At 40.0% G+C, this 17,306-nt stretch overlaps 2 protein-coding genes across 4 annotated transcripts in view; both read left to right on the forward strand.

Moving 5' to 3' along the window:
* Nucleotides 1–242: 242 nt before the first annotated feature.
* On the forward strand, nt 243–4,960 carry LOC105929105 (N-alpha-acetyltransferase 80). Its single transcript, XM_036144034.1, has 2 exons — nt 243–247; nt 2,120–4,960. The coding sequence occupies exons 1-2, from the start codon at nt 243–245 to the stop codon at nt 3,078–3,080; spliced, it is 966 nt and encodes a 321-aa protein (XP_035999927.1). The 3' UTR covers nt 3,081–4,960.
* The window catches only part of hyal3 (hyaluronidase 3), an 18,530-nt gene continuing 1,673 nt past the window's right edge, over nt 450–17,306 (forward strand). The window contains exons 1-3 of one of the 3 annotated variants that reach the window (XM_036135276.1): nt 450–597; nt 14,694–14,957; nt 15,996–16,431. In XM_036135276.1, the coding sequence (XP_035991169.1) occupies nt 14,721–14,957; nt 15,996–16,431 (673 nt within the window). In that variant the 5' untranslated portion in view covers nt 450–597; nt 14,694–14,720. Of the gene's footprint in view, nt 598–6,790; nt 6,871–14,693; nt 14,958–15,995; nt 16,432–17,306 lie in introns of those variants that run through there. The other 2 variants (XM_012866741.3, XM_021318620.2) reach the window with 2 other exon arrangements.

Here is a 17,306-nt window from a genome sequence, read left to right on the forward strand (position 1 = left end):
CGCCCCAGCCACGTTTCTGTTAAAACCCAGTTTCTCCAGGCATATTTTAAACAAATTTTCATTTTTAGATGCTTACCTGTCACTTTCTTCCCATGGATAAACGAAAACAAAGACTTCCAATCAGTATGGAACCATTTATTTTCAAATAACTGAATAAATGGTGTTCTAATTTTTTTTTATCACTCGGCTGTAAATGTGGGCGCCTCTATGCAAGTCTGTGAAGTGATTAATGAAAAGACACTATGACGTGAATGTGCCGTTTCTGCAGGTTTTTTGGCATAACGTGATGTATTGTTTTTGTTAACTTTATGTAATACCACCCCAATGCGCTTGAGGGCAGTGGCGGGAACCACAATCTTCCCCAGACGACAAACTGCTTTCATTGGTGGTGTTCATTTCTGCTTAGAATGCAACAGAAAGTTGCTTAACCAAGAAGAAGAAGAAGAAGAAGAAGGGGGAGACGAAGAAGAAGTGCTCTGCCTGATTGTGGATCTGTTGCAGCTGACTGCTATTGGCTGCAAGCAATGCATGCGTCGACGCTTCACAGGAGACCAGCTGTGCCCAATAAAAGAGTGCTCTGCCCGCGGGACTGAACATGTAGGTACCGTTTAAGTGTAACTAAGCTGCCATTTGCGATGAATAGGGAGTTATATATGGGGAATCCCTGGTATCAAGCAGTAGCAGGGGAATCAACGCAACTGTGAATAAATAAGTGAACCACTGAGAGTCACGCCGCTGCTCATTTCTGCTCTTACCTTACATGGAAGCGGCAGGCAATGAGACAGCAGATGAATAATGAGCTGTAGAAGAGTTCAGGGAAAATACGTTCCTCCACCAATTGAAACGCCCCGTAGAAATGTTGTTTTTCGTTTATTTATGTTTAGTTCTATAACTGTGTAGTAGCCTACATTCCCACTAATAGTTGCAGGACTGTAGAAGTGTGCTGCCACATAAATAAATAAAATTAAGCTGAAAATATAGTGGTTAAAAAAGTAGAAGCATGGCCAGCTTCACATTGTTCCCACAATGCACTGCGTCCACACCGATTTATTAATTTAACAGAACTTTGACTGTTGTGGAAAGACATACAATTAAAAACAAACAGACGTTGGAACACAGTTGTCCAGTTTACAGGAAAGCATATTTAGGAAACAAAAAATGATAAACAAGAAGTCTTCTACGTGTAGGTTAAATTGGTTATGTAAGTAATCAGATTATTTTTGTTGATTTATTTTAAATAATGTTCCAACATGTTTTAAAAGGATATGTTTTTTTTTTTTTTTTTGCCAAATCATTTTGTGTAGAGAATACATTGCTAAAATGATGATAAAATTAATTATAGATGTTTGGCTGTTTGAATTAATTAGTGACTATTAGAAGTATTTTAAAATTGCTCAGAAGGATATATTTTTATATTTTTTTGAAAATGTATCTTTGTAATAGGAACCAGAAAGAAGTGACATGGACACAATCAACAAAAATGTGCTCAATGGTTACACCTTCACGTCCCCAAAATGTACAATTGTTACTCACAGTAGGAAAAAAACAGGGGTAACTGTTAGTATGCTGTGTTTTAAAGAGACAATACCGATAGGAATAGATTTGATCACCATGTCAAACTCTTCTTGAGAAATATAAATACCATATTTTTTCATAAAGACTTCATAGGAGTTAAATTCACCATTTGCATTCATCAGAGTATTTACTATGTTAAGAGTATTTATAAACCAGTTCTGTAGAAAAAGTGTTTTGTTTTTATGTAATACATACATATTGTTCCAGAGAATATGGTTGTGAAGTGAAAAGTTATGTTTATAGATTAGATTCCACCACAACAATGTTGATGGAAATTGGTTAATTTTACAGGGAGTTTACCCATTGAGAAAGGACGTAATAACAGAAAGTTAAGACCGCCTACAGTAACAAATAGATTATTCGGGGTAATGTTCCACATGCTATTTGGACATTTAAGGAACATTTTAATCCAGTTAATTTGTGAAGGCATCTTTATTTATTTAGACCTCTTGGCTTTAATTACCTGTGCAAACTTGTGTTTTTGTTTTCACATGATAATTGAGAAACTTTAAGTTCAAGCATTACGTAACATTTGTGCGTTCAGTTTCAGAGCTCAGACTGACTTAAACCCTGATCATCACAGGTCTGAAGCTCTTACATCCAGACCAGAGAGCAGAGACCAGCTGAGTGTTTATCAACCGCCCCTCCTAAAGTCCCATGTGGTGGAAAAAGTCTCAGAGCTAGATGGAGACGTTCAGGACAAAGACTCAAAGACCGAGGAGCCAAGGAGGATCTATGCAGTCCCGATACACCAGCGTCCGGACCTGCTGGTTCCCTGCGCAGACCTGGTCAACTCCGAATGGCAGAGGAGCCAGGCAGCCCGAGTCCACTCCCTCCACAAGTCCTGCTCAGAATTTCCCGTCTGCCTGGTTCTGCTGCAGGGCCCAAGAGGGACGGAGGAGAGGCTTCTCGGCCACGCCCGGCTCTCCCGGGTCGTGAATCACAGCAAAAGCCTGTTCGTGGAGTCAGTGGTCGTGTCCAAGCAGGAGCGGGGGAAGGGCTACGGCAGGATTCTGATGGAAGAAACCGAGCTCTACGCTAAACGCAGAGGCTTTGAGCGCCTGTGCCTGACCACCCACGACAAGCAGCACTTCTACGCCCATCTCGGCTATGTCCTCTCTGTGCCAGTGCAGAGCAGCGGTGCTGTGATGGCACTCCTTCCTATGGGGATGCTCATGAGACTTTCCAGAGCTCCTGATGAGGAGACAAACGCCACGAAGCAAACTCTGACAAAAGTGGAAAAGTCAGGAGGTGCTTGTGTTGTAGGATCACCTCCATGTTCCAGTTTACAACATCCTCTAAGCCCGCCTTTACCACCACCTCCTCCACCTTGCTCCATACCTCCCCCACCACCACCACCACCTCCTCCTCCTTCTATCGCTCCACCTCCTCCTCCCCCTCCTCCCCCTCAGTCTGCAGGACGTATTGTAGTTCAGACTTTGACAGAAACTCCCTACAGAGACGCCAGAGGAGTTCCCATCTTTTGGATGCACAAGGACATTTGACGAGCAGTCAGCTATGTATGGGAGTGTATTCATACGTTAATGAACAGTATCAAAGAGAAATGCTGCACACGTGTGTTTGTGTCAGACACACTGGGAAAACCGCCTTAAACCTCAGAGACTGTTAGACGACCAAAGAGCAAAGGTCAATGCACTTCTCACACACTTGCTGACAGAAGAACCACAAAAACAGCAATAAAAAGATAAGAAAAAAACTCAATAATGGTTATCCAGAAAATGGGACAAAATAGTAAAAGCCAAATATAATTAAAACAGGTTTAGTGCTTGTAAGCAGGAGTAAGACAGCCTTGATGAAATATGTAAAATGCCTTTTGGAAAATTAATCTTTTATCACAGTAGCATAATTTCAAACTATTTATTTATTTTTTTTTTACAAAAATCTTACCTTTAGTTTATTAAATATAAAAAATCTCTTTTATTTAAATAAAGGTGTTATTCCTAATGGTACCCATGCAGTAAATACTACTTTGTACAACCTTTTTGCCAGACGGCCATGGAAGTTTGATTTTTTTTTTTTTTCTGGTAAACTGGTCATGTGTCAATTTGGCCATTTGTTTTTATCTAATTGTCTAATTGAAACACCCAAATGGTGTCTTATTTCGAATTTTCAAGAAGAAAGCTTGAAAATCTATTGTTGTTTTTTTGTTTGTTTTTTTGCTGATATTTCTAAGAATCCATGAACTTTAACAAGTTTCCCAGAACATCTGGAACAGAAACAGGACCTCGGCATCACAGATTCCTTTCCATGCTTTGCAGTAGTTATCAGATATTTTAGTATTTATTCATCCTGTGTTTAATCCCAAATCAGCCTGTAGTTTCTGTTGCAAAAAAAAAAGGAAAATTATTGTTTCTTCAGACCAAAGGGCAGTTGGTTTGCCTTCCACACAACCAGTTGGCTTGTTGACATCATCTGATGGCTGTTAGGAATCCCTTTTTAAACTTCCCTTACTATCCAGATGACTGTATATGATGGCTAGATAAACATGGATCCTCATGCGGTCTTGTGGCCCGATACCTAAAAGAAACAGGCTTTGTTATCATCATATTTAAGCTCCAGGAAAACATGAGGTCATACATTTGTGTTTAGAAGAGCAATTTTGTAACTCTAAAAGTAAAGTATAAATAAAAAAAATCTCCAATTTGAGATTTTTAAAGTAAGTATTTGGGTACCAACAACTGTGCCGCCAATGACTTCGTTCTCAATGTGAGAATCCCCCCAATTAAATCTCAGTGTAAAGGCAAAATGTTTCTGTATTTTTCACTGTGGCAAATATCCTATTGCGATAAAAGATTAATTGATTTGAAGCCGTTTTGCACGCCTCTACGGGGCATGCCAATACATTTGTCCACATTTGCAGCACACAGTCTTTGCTTGTATTGAGATACAGCCATTCACAATCAGGGTTGTTTGTTCTCATGTAGTAGTATTAAAGCTAGTCAGACCAAGATGTATAGTGATTGTTGAATTTGACACCCAAATATATATTAATTGTGTTCTTATCTTGTTTTTGGTTTTTAATCTAATTTTATGATTTATTTTTAAAACCCAATAAATGTTGGTGCATGTTCCCTGTGTATCTGTAAGGAAGCAGCTGTTGAGCTGCACAGTGAAAGCCTGAGTTTTAACATCCCCTGCTGTTTACGAGTCTCAGGGTGTCTTTATTTTAATGTCTGATTTTTCTGCCAATCTGAGTCTCAGAAATCAAAAGCAGCAACTGCACAAATTATGTGATCCTGTGGGAATATCTGTGCCTTGGTGAACTGTCAGACAAAGCAGTGCCTTAATTAAGTTTGAATGCTCTGAGAAAGTTGTAATCAAAATGTTTTGCATTTCACATTTCACTTTAAAATCATTAAACAACTATTAAAATTGTAAAAGACTAAACTAGATGGGATGAGTTCCAAGTTTCAATGCAGTTTGTGGAGGAAAAAAAATCCCATGAACCACTTTCATATTAAATTTTTTTTTTTTTTTTTTTGGGGGGGGGGGGGGGGGATTAAATACAGCGACCAAAGTTACTGAAGTTGATTAAAATGTACTCAGGTTCTGCTCACCTAAGGGCAAGTTAGAGAGACCATTTAACCAAACGGTCATTTTTTCTGGACTGTGGGAGGTCTGGTCTGGTCTTCGGTCCGGTGTAGGGTCCGTGATTTCACATCCGGTAACGGTGGCAGTGGCCGTAGGTTCGTTATTCTGAACTCACCCAAAATGTTCATGCTTTATCCATGAACATTTCTGAATTATTCCCTGTTATTAAAATTAACTTTAATGTCAAGATAGAAAGCAAGCTTAGCTTCTGAGAGTGGTGGTGGGCAGCAGCAGGTCATGTAAATCCTTTGTCCAGTTATCATGCTCAGATGGATCAATCCCACGGATCCTAGATATGTTTTCAAGATAAAGAACCTTCAGAACAGAGTCTAGCTTGTCTTGGTACTTTCCATCACTTATCTCTTTAGTATGGTCTATTTTTCAAGCACTTTCACAGCATGGCGTCCGAATCAGAAATGTAAACAAAAGCTGTTGCCCCAGAAAATGGCGATCGCATCCTGCAATGCGTTGAAAAATCACGTGCCCTTTTGAGCCCCATACAGAGTTTTTTTTTTTTTTTTTTTTTTTTTTTTTTGTTATTCAGCATCATTAAATAACACCGTATTTTTTGGGCCATAAGGCACACCGGATCATAAGTCGCACTGTGAATTAATGTGTCTGTGTGTCTTTGTCCACGTCCACTAAATATTCTTCCCATGTGTGTAATATCACTCCGCCCTTCACGTGCACAGCTAACCCTAAGCCAGACAACATTCTATCAGCCTTTTTCTTTAAAGATAGTCTAGAACATCTTTTGTTCCTGTTTACAGACATGCAAGGTGGTTAAAAATCCATCTGCCATATTTACAAGTTTCCCTTTGGGATCCGTTCCATGGATATATGGTTCTCTGTAGTATACTCCAAGTATTTATTCAGAGATTTATACAAGATCAACCTGTATAATAATTATAAGTTTTATCACATACATCCATATTTTAACAGCTCTTTCAGCAGGATCTGCTGATCCAAAGTGGTCCAAAGTGGCAGATCCTGTGTTTTTGTTCCCGTCCACACAATTTAGCTTTCCCTATTTGCGGTCTTTGAAGATCAGGCACTAATAACGCAATTCTTAGTGCTACACTGCTAGACAGGATACATTAAAATAATTATATAAATAAAATTATTTTCTCTTGGAAGAGGCTATGCAGATCATCATTTTGGAAAGGGAGGCCAGCAGGGAAGAGGGGTTCCTTTTGCTTTTCTTCAGAGGTGGAAAGTTTCTGAACAAAGCAAAAGAAACTCCTCAAAACAAAGAGGAAAAAGTAGCTTTTGATATACATCTGTTAAGATATAGAATGGCGGAAACAAAGTCATCTCCGACGAAGAAGGAATTTAACAAGTATGGTTCAATAAAATAATTACAAGGTTTTATATGAAAATTGTATATTGTGAGAAATTGAGAATTATTTACCACCTTTAAAGAAAAAACAAAAACTAAAAGTTTTGCATACATATGACAAGTTTTATCTGGTTTCATTGTCGACATCTGAATTACCATTTTGTAAAGAGCTGCAGTTGCTGCTGTTGCTGCTGCTTCTTCTTCTTCTTCTTCTGCAATATGTACTAATCAGCCAACGACTAGCTTCCTGTTACGAAGCAGAATGTGAAATAGTCCAGTGTGGTCAGAGACAAGTTAAACACTTGTAGAACAGTCAGCTAATAGTCTTCAACGTTTCTCTTCTGGTAAGTCAATAATTTTCTTTGGTTGTTGTTGTTTTTTTGTTGTCTGTTCTAAGTATTTCCTAAAAAAACAAACAAAAAAAGGTTAACTTGTGAGGAACTATGCCATCTTTCTACCCTTAAAGTTGTTGTTATTATTATTACTATTATTATTATTATTTTCCAGCTAATGGATTACATTTTGTGGTTTATCTAAGCTAGATTTTGCAACTAAATTAAAATGGGTAAAAGTCAAAAAGGTGAATAATTTCATTGTGTTTTTAATGCACGTTTTGTCTCAATAATTGTGTCAAATAATAACATTTGTGAATATTGTCAAATAATGCAGTATTAAATAACAGTTTGACTCTCCAGTCTGAGACTCCAGGGTGAATGTAAAAAAATTCCAAGTAAGAATCAATACATGCATAAGAGCTGCTTTAACTCTACAGAAAGTTGTTTTTTGCCTGTAAATTTGCAGTGTCATATCTCAGAATGCTACCACTTCCCTATTAGCCGCAGTATGTTACCATAGTCATATTGTCAGAAGTATTTGAATAAACCCTGATAAATTGTACTCCATAGAAATGTTTTTAGTTATATTTACATGTCTGCAAATGTATTGTAACTTGAAACCTGATGGGTTTGATTTCTGTTTTTACCTGGTCTTAAAAGTGCATTAAGAGTTATGTAGATCGATCCACCAGTCACATAGTTTATTAGACAACTTTAATTTTCGGCACATGGATCACCCGATGAATCCATCTGGTTTTAGCAAAAGATGAACCTGTGCCACTGCAGATGACATGAAATTATATAAACCTCATCCAGAAATTACAGTTTTTAAAGGCTGAATCAGCTACTCTATATCCTTGGGCCTGGCTGTAATAACACTTTACTAAGCTCTTTAGCATATCAAATGCCTTTTCAATGTGAAAAATCTCTCAGCATGCAGTTCTGTCCATACATCTCAGCTGCAATCATCATTTTGGTCTGTCGCTGATACTTTTCTGAGAATTTTATGCTTATCAAAATGAAAAAGGGTGCACAACAACAACAACAACAAAAAAGCTCACAACTTTTTCTTCAGGTGACCCTACTCTGTCCTATCATAGACTATAAAGAGAATTAAAATCTTTAGATAGACAATGATTTAAACCCTATTGGGTCTGTGGCAGTGCATGAACATTATGTTGTGTGTTTTTTTTTTTAATTACTTTATTTTCACTTTACTTTAGCTGTGTATAATGCAAATAACAAAAATTGCTTAAATGTGTAAATTATGCCTTTTGAACTACATTTAATAGTCCCTTCACCATTGTGGGGCATTGGTTCTCATTCAAAATATATTTTTTAATCCACCTCCTTTGCAATAAAATTTTTTATTCCTTTGATGCCATAAGAACCCTTCAGAGTTTTGTGTTTTCTTGTTTTTAAATAAGAAAATGAATTTGTTTATCAACTGTAAATCTATCAATTTATATACATGTTGGAAAAAAACATTTAAACAACTTTGAACAAAAAATAAGACTAAGCAAAATCAGCACTGCTTCTAACTTTAGGCACTCCCAGGCACAGGAACTAAAATCCAAATTCTATTTTGTTAATAAATATTTTGTTGTCTAATGTAAAACGCAACAAAGTGACACCATCAAAAAAGCATAAATTTGTGAATGGGAAGAAATAACATTGCTGTCATCTGCTGGGCATTTCTGTGAAATTAAAAGTGGGATAGACTATGAAGTTTGATACAGCATTATCTGATAAAGACATACTATAAAACCTTTTTGCGGGTGGAGAACTCAGTTAGGTTGAATTTAAAGGTTATAAAAAATGGTCAGATAGGACAGGGTTGTGAAGAAAAAACTGTTAATTATTCACAATCAATGCTATATGTCAACAAAAGGTCCAAACTATGAAGGCAAGAGTGCATGGGTTTATGCACATTTTGAGCAAAACCAATTGAATATAGGATAGTATTATAGGCTACATTAACGTTATCACATTCAGTGTCAACATGAATGTTAAAATCCCCCACTATTGATAAACACTAAATCAGATCAGAAGTCTCAGAACTGATCTAAAAACTGAGAGTAAGGGCCTGGTGGACGATACAAAACAACAAACAGAAGAGGTTTAATTGCTTTGCAGTTTGGATGAGGGAAACTGAGGGTTAAATGTTCAAAAGAATTGTGGTTATTAATTGGCCTGGGACTAATTAATAAATCAGACTGAAGGATGGTTGCTACTCCTCCTCCTCTTCCTGTAGTTCTAGGAATGTGAAAATTTTAATTATTAGAGGGAGTTGACTCATTTATACTAACGTAGTCCTCTTGCAGCCAGGTTTCTGTTCTGAAATCAATCCATTAACTAAGAAAGTCTTTGGAGGGAAAGACCGTATATTTAATAGACCACATTTAATTGTTTTATTTTTTTTGGTTAAAGTTTTCCCCTTTTAGATCCTTTTTTAATCTGGTCAGTTTTCGCCATGGGAAAGACACTGTCTCAATGGGGAAATGGGTGGGTAACAGTACAGAAGCTGCATAGAGGTGGGTTAAACTACGGCTCTGCTTCCTGGTCTGGACCTTGGGTTGTCAGCATTTTGGAGAACTAATAAATCCGTCCAGATTCCCAGCGAAGAGCTGCACCATCCAAAGTTGGATTGATGCTGTCTCTCCGGTTCAGACCAGGTTTTCCCCTGAAAGTTTGCCAATTATCAATGCAGCCCACATCGTTTTCAGGACCCCACCTAGACAACCAGCGGTTGAATGAGGCTAAACATGTCATCACTCGTCAGATCAGGCATGGGACCAGAGAAAATTACAGAGTCTGATATTGTTTTAGCAAACTTGCAACACTGAAGCAACACTAACTTTAGTGACCACCAATTGACATAACTGGGTGTCATTACCACCAGCGTGAATAACAATCTTACAGAGCTCTCAACTCTCACGCAATGACCGTGTGACACACGCATTTTACTGACTTCACACGCCACACATGGCATTTCTCACGCATAAAAATAACAATGGGCCCCTGCGTCGGGAGAGTGCTTGAAATCAATAAAACCTTTAACCTGCAGTATTGTGAAGTCTTCTTCACAATACTGCAGGTTCTAAGGTTCTTGGTTGAATTAAAATCTCATTCGATCTGATAATTTTGCCTGTACCTTTATTCAGTGTTAATTTGATCACCCGTGAAATACGCTTTATACAGGGTTTCCGCGGGTCATTAAAAGTCATTAAATGTGATTATCGGTGGCATTATTTTTTTCTGAAAAAATACCTTCATAAAAACAGTTTCGTCAGTGTGTTATGGGAATTCTAAACAACAATAACTGATTTTCCATCTTTACTAAATGAAGAGACGGTGGTGATTAAGTTCCAGCACTTTTATTGAGAAACAGAGCAGAGATCACATAGATGGAAAGTAATCACACCCTACGGTCCTGCTGCAGTCTGTGTCTGCCCTGTCTCTGCCCAGTCTCGCTTTTGGCTCCCCCTAATACTGCACAGTGGCCTTGGCATGAGACAAAACAGAGACAGTCTATCCTAGACAATATTCATTCTACGCAGCATTTGCGCAACATTTGGCCTTGCAATCAGCAAACAGTGGATCTTATACACAGCCATCATGCCCACAGTCTTCCTATGTCTGAGTGGTGTAAGGCCATAGTGACTTCAGAATAATATTTTTATAACACAGTGTCATGGTTAATTTTAGTCCCGTGCCAGACCTTCCAGTTCGGCCAGGGCCGCCGACTGTGGCGCCCATGCCTTTCTGTGCTACCTCGTTGGGTTCGCCCTCCGTGATGCCCAACTCCGATCCAGCGTATTCGCCGCCGGGGTCACCCTCCGCGGCACCTCATCAAGCTCGGCTACCTCATCCAGGCCGTCCGCCGCGATGTTTTCATCGAGTACTGCTTCTCCGCCATCTGCCACTACTGGGCCGCCCTCCTGCACTTTTTAAGGGTTCCTGTGCTTTCAAGGGTTCCTGCAATCTCCCAGTTCTCACTAGGTCCCTGCGCCTCTTACTTTCCACTTAGTTTCTGAGTTATTTAGCGCTCCCTAGTTTCTGAGTTATTTAGCGCTCCCTAGTGTCTGAGTTATTTAGCGCTCCCTAGTTTCTGAGTTATTTAGCGCCCCTTAGTTTTTGAGTTATTTAGCTCCCCTTAGTTTCTGAGTTCTTCTAGTGTTCCCTGGTTTCTGTATCGTTCTAGCGCTCACTAGTTTTGAGTCATTTCAGTGCTTCTTAGTTTTGAGTTGTTCTTGTGTTCCTTAGTTCCTCTTGGTCCCCGGCGTTTCCTACGCTTTATGTGTGCCAGCGTTTTAGACGCTTTTTGTTTGCCTTGGGGGTAATGTCATAGTTTAGTTTTAATCTGGCTTTTTTGTTAGTTTTCAGTTCCTCCTCCTCCTCTCACTCAGCTTACCCTCCACTCTGTCTAGTCAGAACTCACTCCACCTGCCAGCCTCCCTACATAAGCCTCCCTCAGTCTTCTCCTCCCTGCCGGTTCGTCATCAGTCTCCACTCACTTCACGCCTGTCAGCCTGGTTTGCCTCTGTTAGCTGTTGTATTAACCTGCCACCTCTCTGCTTCAAGTAAGGCCTGTTTTAGCTACTAGAGTTTCCTGCCTCACCTGAGTTTCAAGTGAGGCCTCTGCTTGCTGCTGGAGTTTCCTGCCTCACCTGAGCTTCAAGTAAGGCCTCTGCTTGCTTGCTTGCTTGCTGGAGTTTCCTGCCTCACCTGAGCTTCAAGTAAGGCCTCTGGTTGCTTGCTGCTGGAGTTTCCTGCCTCACCTGAGCTTCAAGTGAGGCCTCTGCTTGCTGCTGGAGTTTCCTGCCTCACCTGAGCTTCAAGTAAGGCCTCTGCTTGCTTGCTTGCTTGCTGGAGTTTCCTGCCTCACCTGAGCTTCAAGTAAGGCCTCTGGTTGCTTGCTGCTGGAGTTTCCTGCCTCACCTGAGCTTCAAGTGAGGCCTCTGCTTGCTGCTGGAGTTTCCTGCCTCACCCGAGCTTCAAGTAAGGCCTCTGCTTGCTTGCTTGCTGGAGTTTCCTGCCTCACCTGAGCTTCAAGTAAGGCCTCTGCTAGCTGCTGGATTTTCCTGTCTCATCTGTGTTTCAAGTAAGTTCTCTGCTGCTGCTGGGTTTCCTGCCTCTTCTGTGCCTCAAGTGAGGCCTCTGCCAGCTGCTGGGTTCCCTGTCTCATCTGTGCTTCAAGTTTGTTCTCTGCCCTGCTGCTGGACTGCATCTCAGGAACTCTGTCCGGTCCTCTAGCTCCAGCACCTATCCACATCCTCCTGCTCAGTCGAGACTCTGGTTTACTCACTCCACTACTCATCCTCTTTTCAATAAACTCCTATAAACCTAGCTCAGTGTGTGGTTGAATTCGGGCTCATCAGATAAATCGTGACAGTCAGATATATTATACCAGATATAACTGATTCTGCGTGTTTGCACGGAACTGCTTCCGGTTCATCATAAAGCCGTATGTTTTTACAATGTTCGGAAAAGAAGCTTGAGGCGGAGAAAGAGCTAGAGAATGGCAAAATGCAAATTTCAATAAAAGTGGGTGGAAAACGAGGATTTCGGGACATGCCTGCAGCCTGTCGACGGTAAAGATGACAAAGGATTTTACCGTGTTTGTAAAAAAAAATCAGCTTTGCACAGTGGGTGTTAATGCTTTACGATCTGACATGAAGTCGAACTGCTTGCGCTCTCGACCTGATCCTTCCATGCTCCCAAACATGAAGCGCAGCAACAGAGAATGTGTTTTAAAATGTGCTTATGTGTTAGAAATAGAGAGATGTCACAGTAAAGAGATTTAAAATCATATTTGAGAGTCTGGAACACCAAGCTACAATCCACACCGCAGCAACAGAAAAAAGGAAGTGACGCCTTATCGCAATCTCAGGAGCTCAACAGCGCCTCCTCTTACATTCTCGGCAGCTCAGATGCAAACAAGCGATTCCTATCATAGCACATGCATCAGTGTTCTATTCTTAGTGGGGTTAACCACTAAGAATACAAGTCCACAGTGTGGTGATGCAGCTGCAGTGGTGTTTCTTGCCTGTTTCCTGACTCTGGAAATGTACATGTCCTGAATGGAGGGCAGGTTGGCAGCGATCATTTTTCTGCTGTCTTGACTGTCTGTTATAGTCTGTCCGCGTCCTCTGTGGTGGCAGATCCAAACCAGACAGTGACAGATGAGCAGAGGACAGGCTGGATGGTGGCTGAGTAGAAGTGGATCAGCAAGTGACAGTATTAGACTCCAACTTTGGGTCCTGGAATATAGTGGATCCCAGAAATCTGACGGTTTCTGCAGCAGACCAAGACCCGTTGAATAAACCGTGAAGGTTATAACGTGAAGCACATTAAAAAGATGAAAACTGTAGTTTCATCCTGCTGTCTCTTGCAGATAAAGATTGAGTTGATTAAATTATTCCATTTCTAAAGCTGCTGTCCAGAGAAAAGAAAAACAATTCAAATTAAATTTGTATTGAAGAGCATCGTCTTCATTTAGACCTCTTGGCTTTAACTGCATGTTGCGTAAGGCAGACTTGTGTTATTTGTTTCACTGGAAGTTGAGAAACTGTACGTTCAAGCCTTGTGCAAAAAATTTTGCATTCAGTTTCAGAGCTCAGACTGACTTAACACTTGTGTCATTTGTTTCACTGGAAGTTGAGAAACTGTACGTTCAAGCCTTATGCAACAATTTTGCATTCAGTTTCAGAGCTCAGACTGACTTAAATCTTGATCATCACAGGTCTGAAGCTCTTACATTCTCAAGTCAAAAGTAAGAAAGCAGAGACCATCTGAATGTTTATCACCTGCCCCTCCTAAGGTCACATTTGGTGAAAAAAGTCTTGGTGCTTGATGGAAATGTTCATGACCAAGGCCCAGATACTGAGGAACCTGAAAGGACCCACCATTGCAATCCACCAGCTTCCGGATCTGCTGGTTTCTTGCAAAGCCCTGGTCAGCTCCAAGTGGCAGAGGAGCCTGCTGCCAGGGTTGACTCCTTCCAGGTCTCATAATTTCCCGTCGGGCTGGTTCTGCTAAGTGTAGAAAAATACCCCCTTTTTAAATAAAAATGCCATCCCTAATGGTACCCATGCTGTTAATACTTTATACAACATCCTTTTTGCCAAGAGGCCAGATTTGAAGCATTCATACAAGTCTGGTTTTTGTTCTTTCAAAATTAGAGGTACGGTCGGGAACTACTTTGTTTCAGAGTGTTGTCTGTGTTTGCTTCCTGGTTCCTGAGCCAATCATGTGAGAGTTCCCAGGGTTCCCAAAACAGAGCACAGCAGTTGGTATTTTATCTCGGCAAAAGAGCAGCAGCCTGCAAACATGGAAGCCAGTAAGAGAAGCAGACCAGAAATACAACAAAAACATCAGCATGCACCTATCATGTGTAACCAAAATTCTGTGGAGTTTCACAGCAGCAATCTGAAGAAACGGCATAGCCTGTTGGAAGTGGCAGGCTGTTGTATATGGGTTGTTCCGATTTGAAACACTAGGTGTCATATTATTTGTTCGACCTTTAATAAATTTAAACAATTTACTTTTCAGATTAGAATTAGAAGTTTTGTGAAAGACTAAACTAGATGTGATAAGTCACTTTCATATTAGATAAGTATTTGGAAAGTTTTTTGTTATAATTAAAGTTCATGAAAACATTATTAATAAAATTACAAGAAGATATATGGACAACATTTAAAAAAAAGACTTATTCATGTAAAATACAGTGCATCTTTTTAAATTATTCAACAACATCAAATAATAAGTGAAATATTCTTTCTCTGTGAAGTAATTCTAAATCAAGGACATTTTTCTGTGTCTCCGGTCAGGAAGGACGCTCCAACCAATGAGCAGCCATGGTCCTGCCTCACCTTCGTCTGCTCATCCTCCTCTTCCCATTGTTCCAATGCGCCTCCCTGTCTGAAAATGACTCTCTTCCCGCTATGGCTGCAGCGGATCCAGTCCTGGGGGACCAGCCCTTCATCGTAGTGTGGAACATGCCCACAGCGAACTGTCAGAAACACCACAACATCCAGCTCAACCTGCAGGATTTTGGGATCGTGGAGAACCATAAGCAGCGCTTCCAGGGACAGGTAATGAAATGATTTAGATTGACTATAGTGATGCATTAAAATTATATTACTCACATGATTACGTTCTAATCATTCCGCACACTCTGCTTCCATAGTGCCGTTTGTAAAGTTACACAGTCAAAAAATGTGAGCAATATTTTGGGCTATTTAACGTGTTGTGAGAGGTTAGTTCATCCAATTCATATTCTCACCATGTGATTCATACATTTATAAATGTTAAACATCCAAACTAAATATTTAATTGGCATGCTAAATATTTAGTTTACAAACTAAATATTTACAAACTAAATATTCAGTTTACAAACCAAACATTTAGTGTGCAAACTAAATATTTAATTTGCAAACTAAATATTTAGCTTCAAGTTAAATATTTAGTTTATAAACTAAATATTTATTTTCCAAACTAAATGTTTAATTTCCATACTAAATATTTAATTTGAAAACTAAATATTCAGTTTAAAATTAAATATCCAAACTGCAGATCTAAGTTAGAGAACCAAAGTTCATCTTAAAGAATATGGAATGACGTTAAATTAGCTTGGCTTACAACTCAGTCTGATTTTTTCCTCATGGCTTGATTGCACAACAACTCTGAGCAGCAGAATTACCCACAATGCAGCAGCAAAGTTTTTGTAACCATAACAGTCAAGATACATACGAAGACTTTTGTAGTTTGGTATCTTGGGAAATTAGGAAATTGCTTTCAGCTGATCCAAAATGCTGCAGCAAGAGTTCTGATGAAAATCAACAAGAGGGATCATATTTCTCCAATTTTAGCTTCCCTTCATTGGCGTCCTGTTAAATCCAGAATACAATTAAAAATTCTCCTTCTCAGGTATAAAGCCCTTAATAATCAAGCTCCATCATATATCAGAGCTCTGATTACCCCGTATGTTCCTAACAGAGCACTTCGCTCTCAGACTGCAGGTCTGCTGGTGGTTCCTAGAGTCTCTAAAAGTAGAAAACAAGCTATAATGAAATGAAGGCTAGCCAAACTTTAAATGAGACCTGCAGTCATTTTTTTCTTTTACTTTCCAGAAAATGAGCATCTTCTATCGGGACCGCCTGGGGTACTATCCATACCTCTCCCACAATGGGAGAGAGGTGAACGGAGGACTACCACAGCTTGGTGACCTGGCCTCTCACCTTTCCCTCACAGCGCTGCAGCTGGATTTACTGCTGCATCCCAGTTTCTCCGGTATGGGGGTGATCGACTGGGAGGAGTGGCAGCCCCTGTGGGAGAACAACTTCGGATCCAAGATAAAGTATCGCTGGCTGTCCAAGCTGGTGGTAAGACAGAAGAGACTGGATCTGTCCGAGGAGAACGTAACACGGTTGGCTCGGCAGGAGTTTGAGGAAAGCGCTCGGAAGTTTATGGAGGAGACGCTGAGGCTGGCAGTCAGGCGTCGGCCCAGAGGATTCTGGGGCTTTTATGGTTTCCCGTCCTGCTTTAATAAACACAAGAGAAAGACAGGTAGAGCATACAGAAACTGCATTGTTACTCACTGGCTGGGATTGATGTTTGTACAGTACTTTGAACTTCAAAGAGCTATGAGTAAGATATTTAATGTGAAATCAACCTAAATCCTTCTCATTTGACACCTGGGATTGAGGTAACATTTCCTATATAACAAAAAAAAAAATCGGTCTTCTCCATCAACAATGCATTAGTCACGTTTTTCTCATTTCAAACCTAGAGGTTCGGTTCAGAGTCCAGCTCATGTTTGCTTCCTAGTTCCTCGGCCAGTCTTATGAGATTTCCCCAGCATTTGGTATTTTATCTTGGCAAAGGAGCAGCAGCCTGCAAACATGGAAGCCAGTAAGAGAAGCGGACCAGAAATAGAACATAATACAACATCATATTCCTATCCCGTTAAAAAAAAAAAAAACGGCATATTAGATCGTTGTGATTGGCAAGCTGTTATCCTGATTAGGGCCACAAGGTGTCAGTATTACTTACAGCTCCTTTGATATAAGGTTCAACGAGTACATTTCTCTGATAAAAATGGGGATGTGTTCAGCCAGGTGTAAAGTGCTGTCCAAAATATCCATATTTCTTAAAATTTTCACAGTTTGTCCCATAACAACCATTAGTGTATTTTATTTGGAGTTTATGTTTTACAGCACCATTTTCTAGGAGCAGAAGGCCAAGAGGTCAAAAGGAAAAATTAAATACTAGTCGTATTTGACCAGCTCACCTTCTTCCACATGTGTGCACCATGGCTTGAGGAACAAATGCACACAGGATTTTTAGTTTATCAATACTAGCTTTCTTCTTGCTACTTTTCCACAAAGCCGAGATATGTGGAGGGCTCAGCTAATTGATGTCTTGTTGTTGGTTTTTCATAC

The sequence above is a fragment of the Fundulus heteroclitus genome, chromosome 1, assembly GCF_011125445.2.
Source record: "Fundulus heteroclitus isolate FHET01 chromosome 1, MU-UCD_Fhet_4.1, whole genome shotgun sequence".
Taxonomy (NCBI): domain Eukaryota; kingdom Metazoa; phylum Chordata; class Actinopteri; order Cyprinodontiformes; family Fundulidae; genus Fundulus; species Fundulus heteroclitus.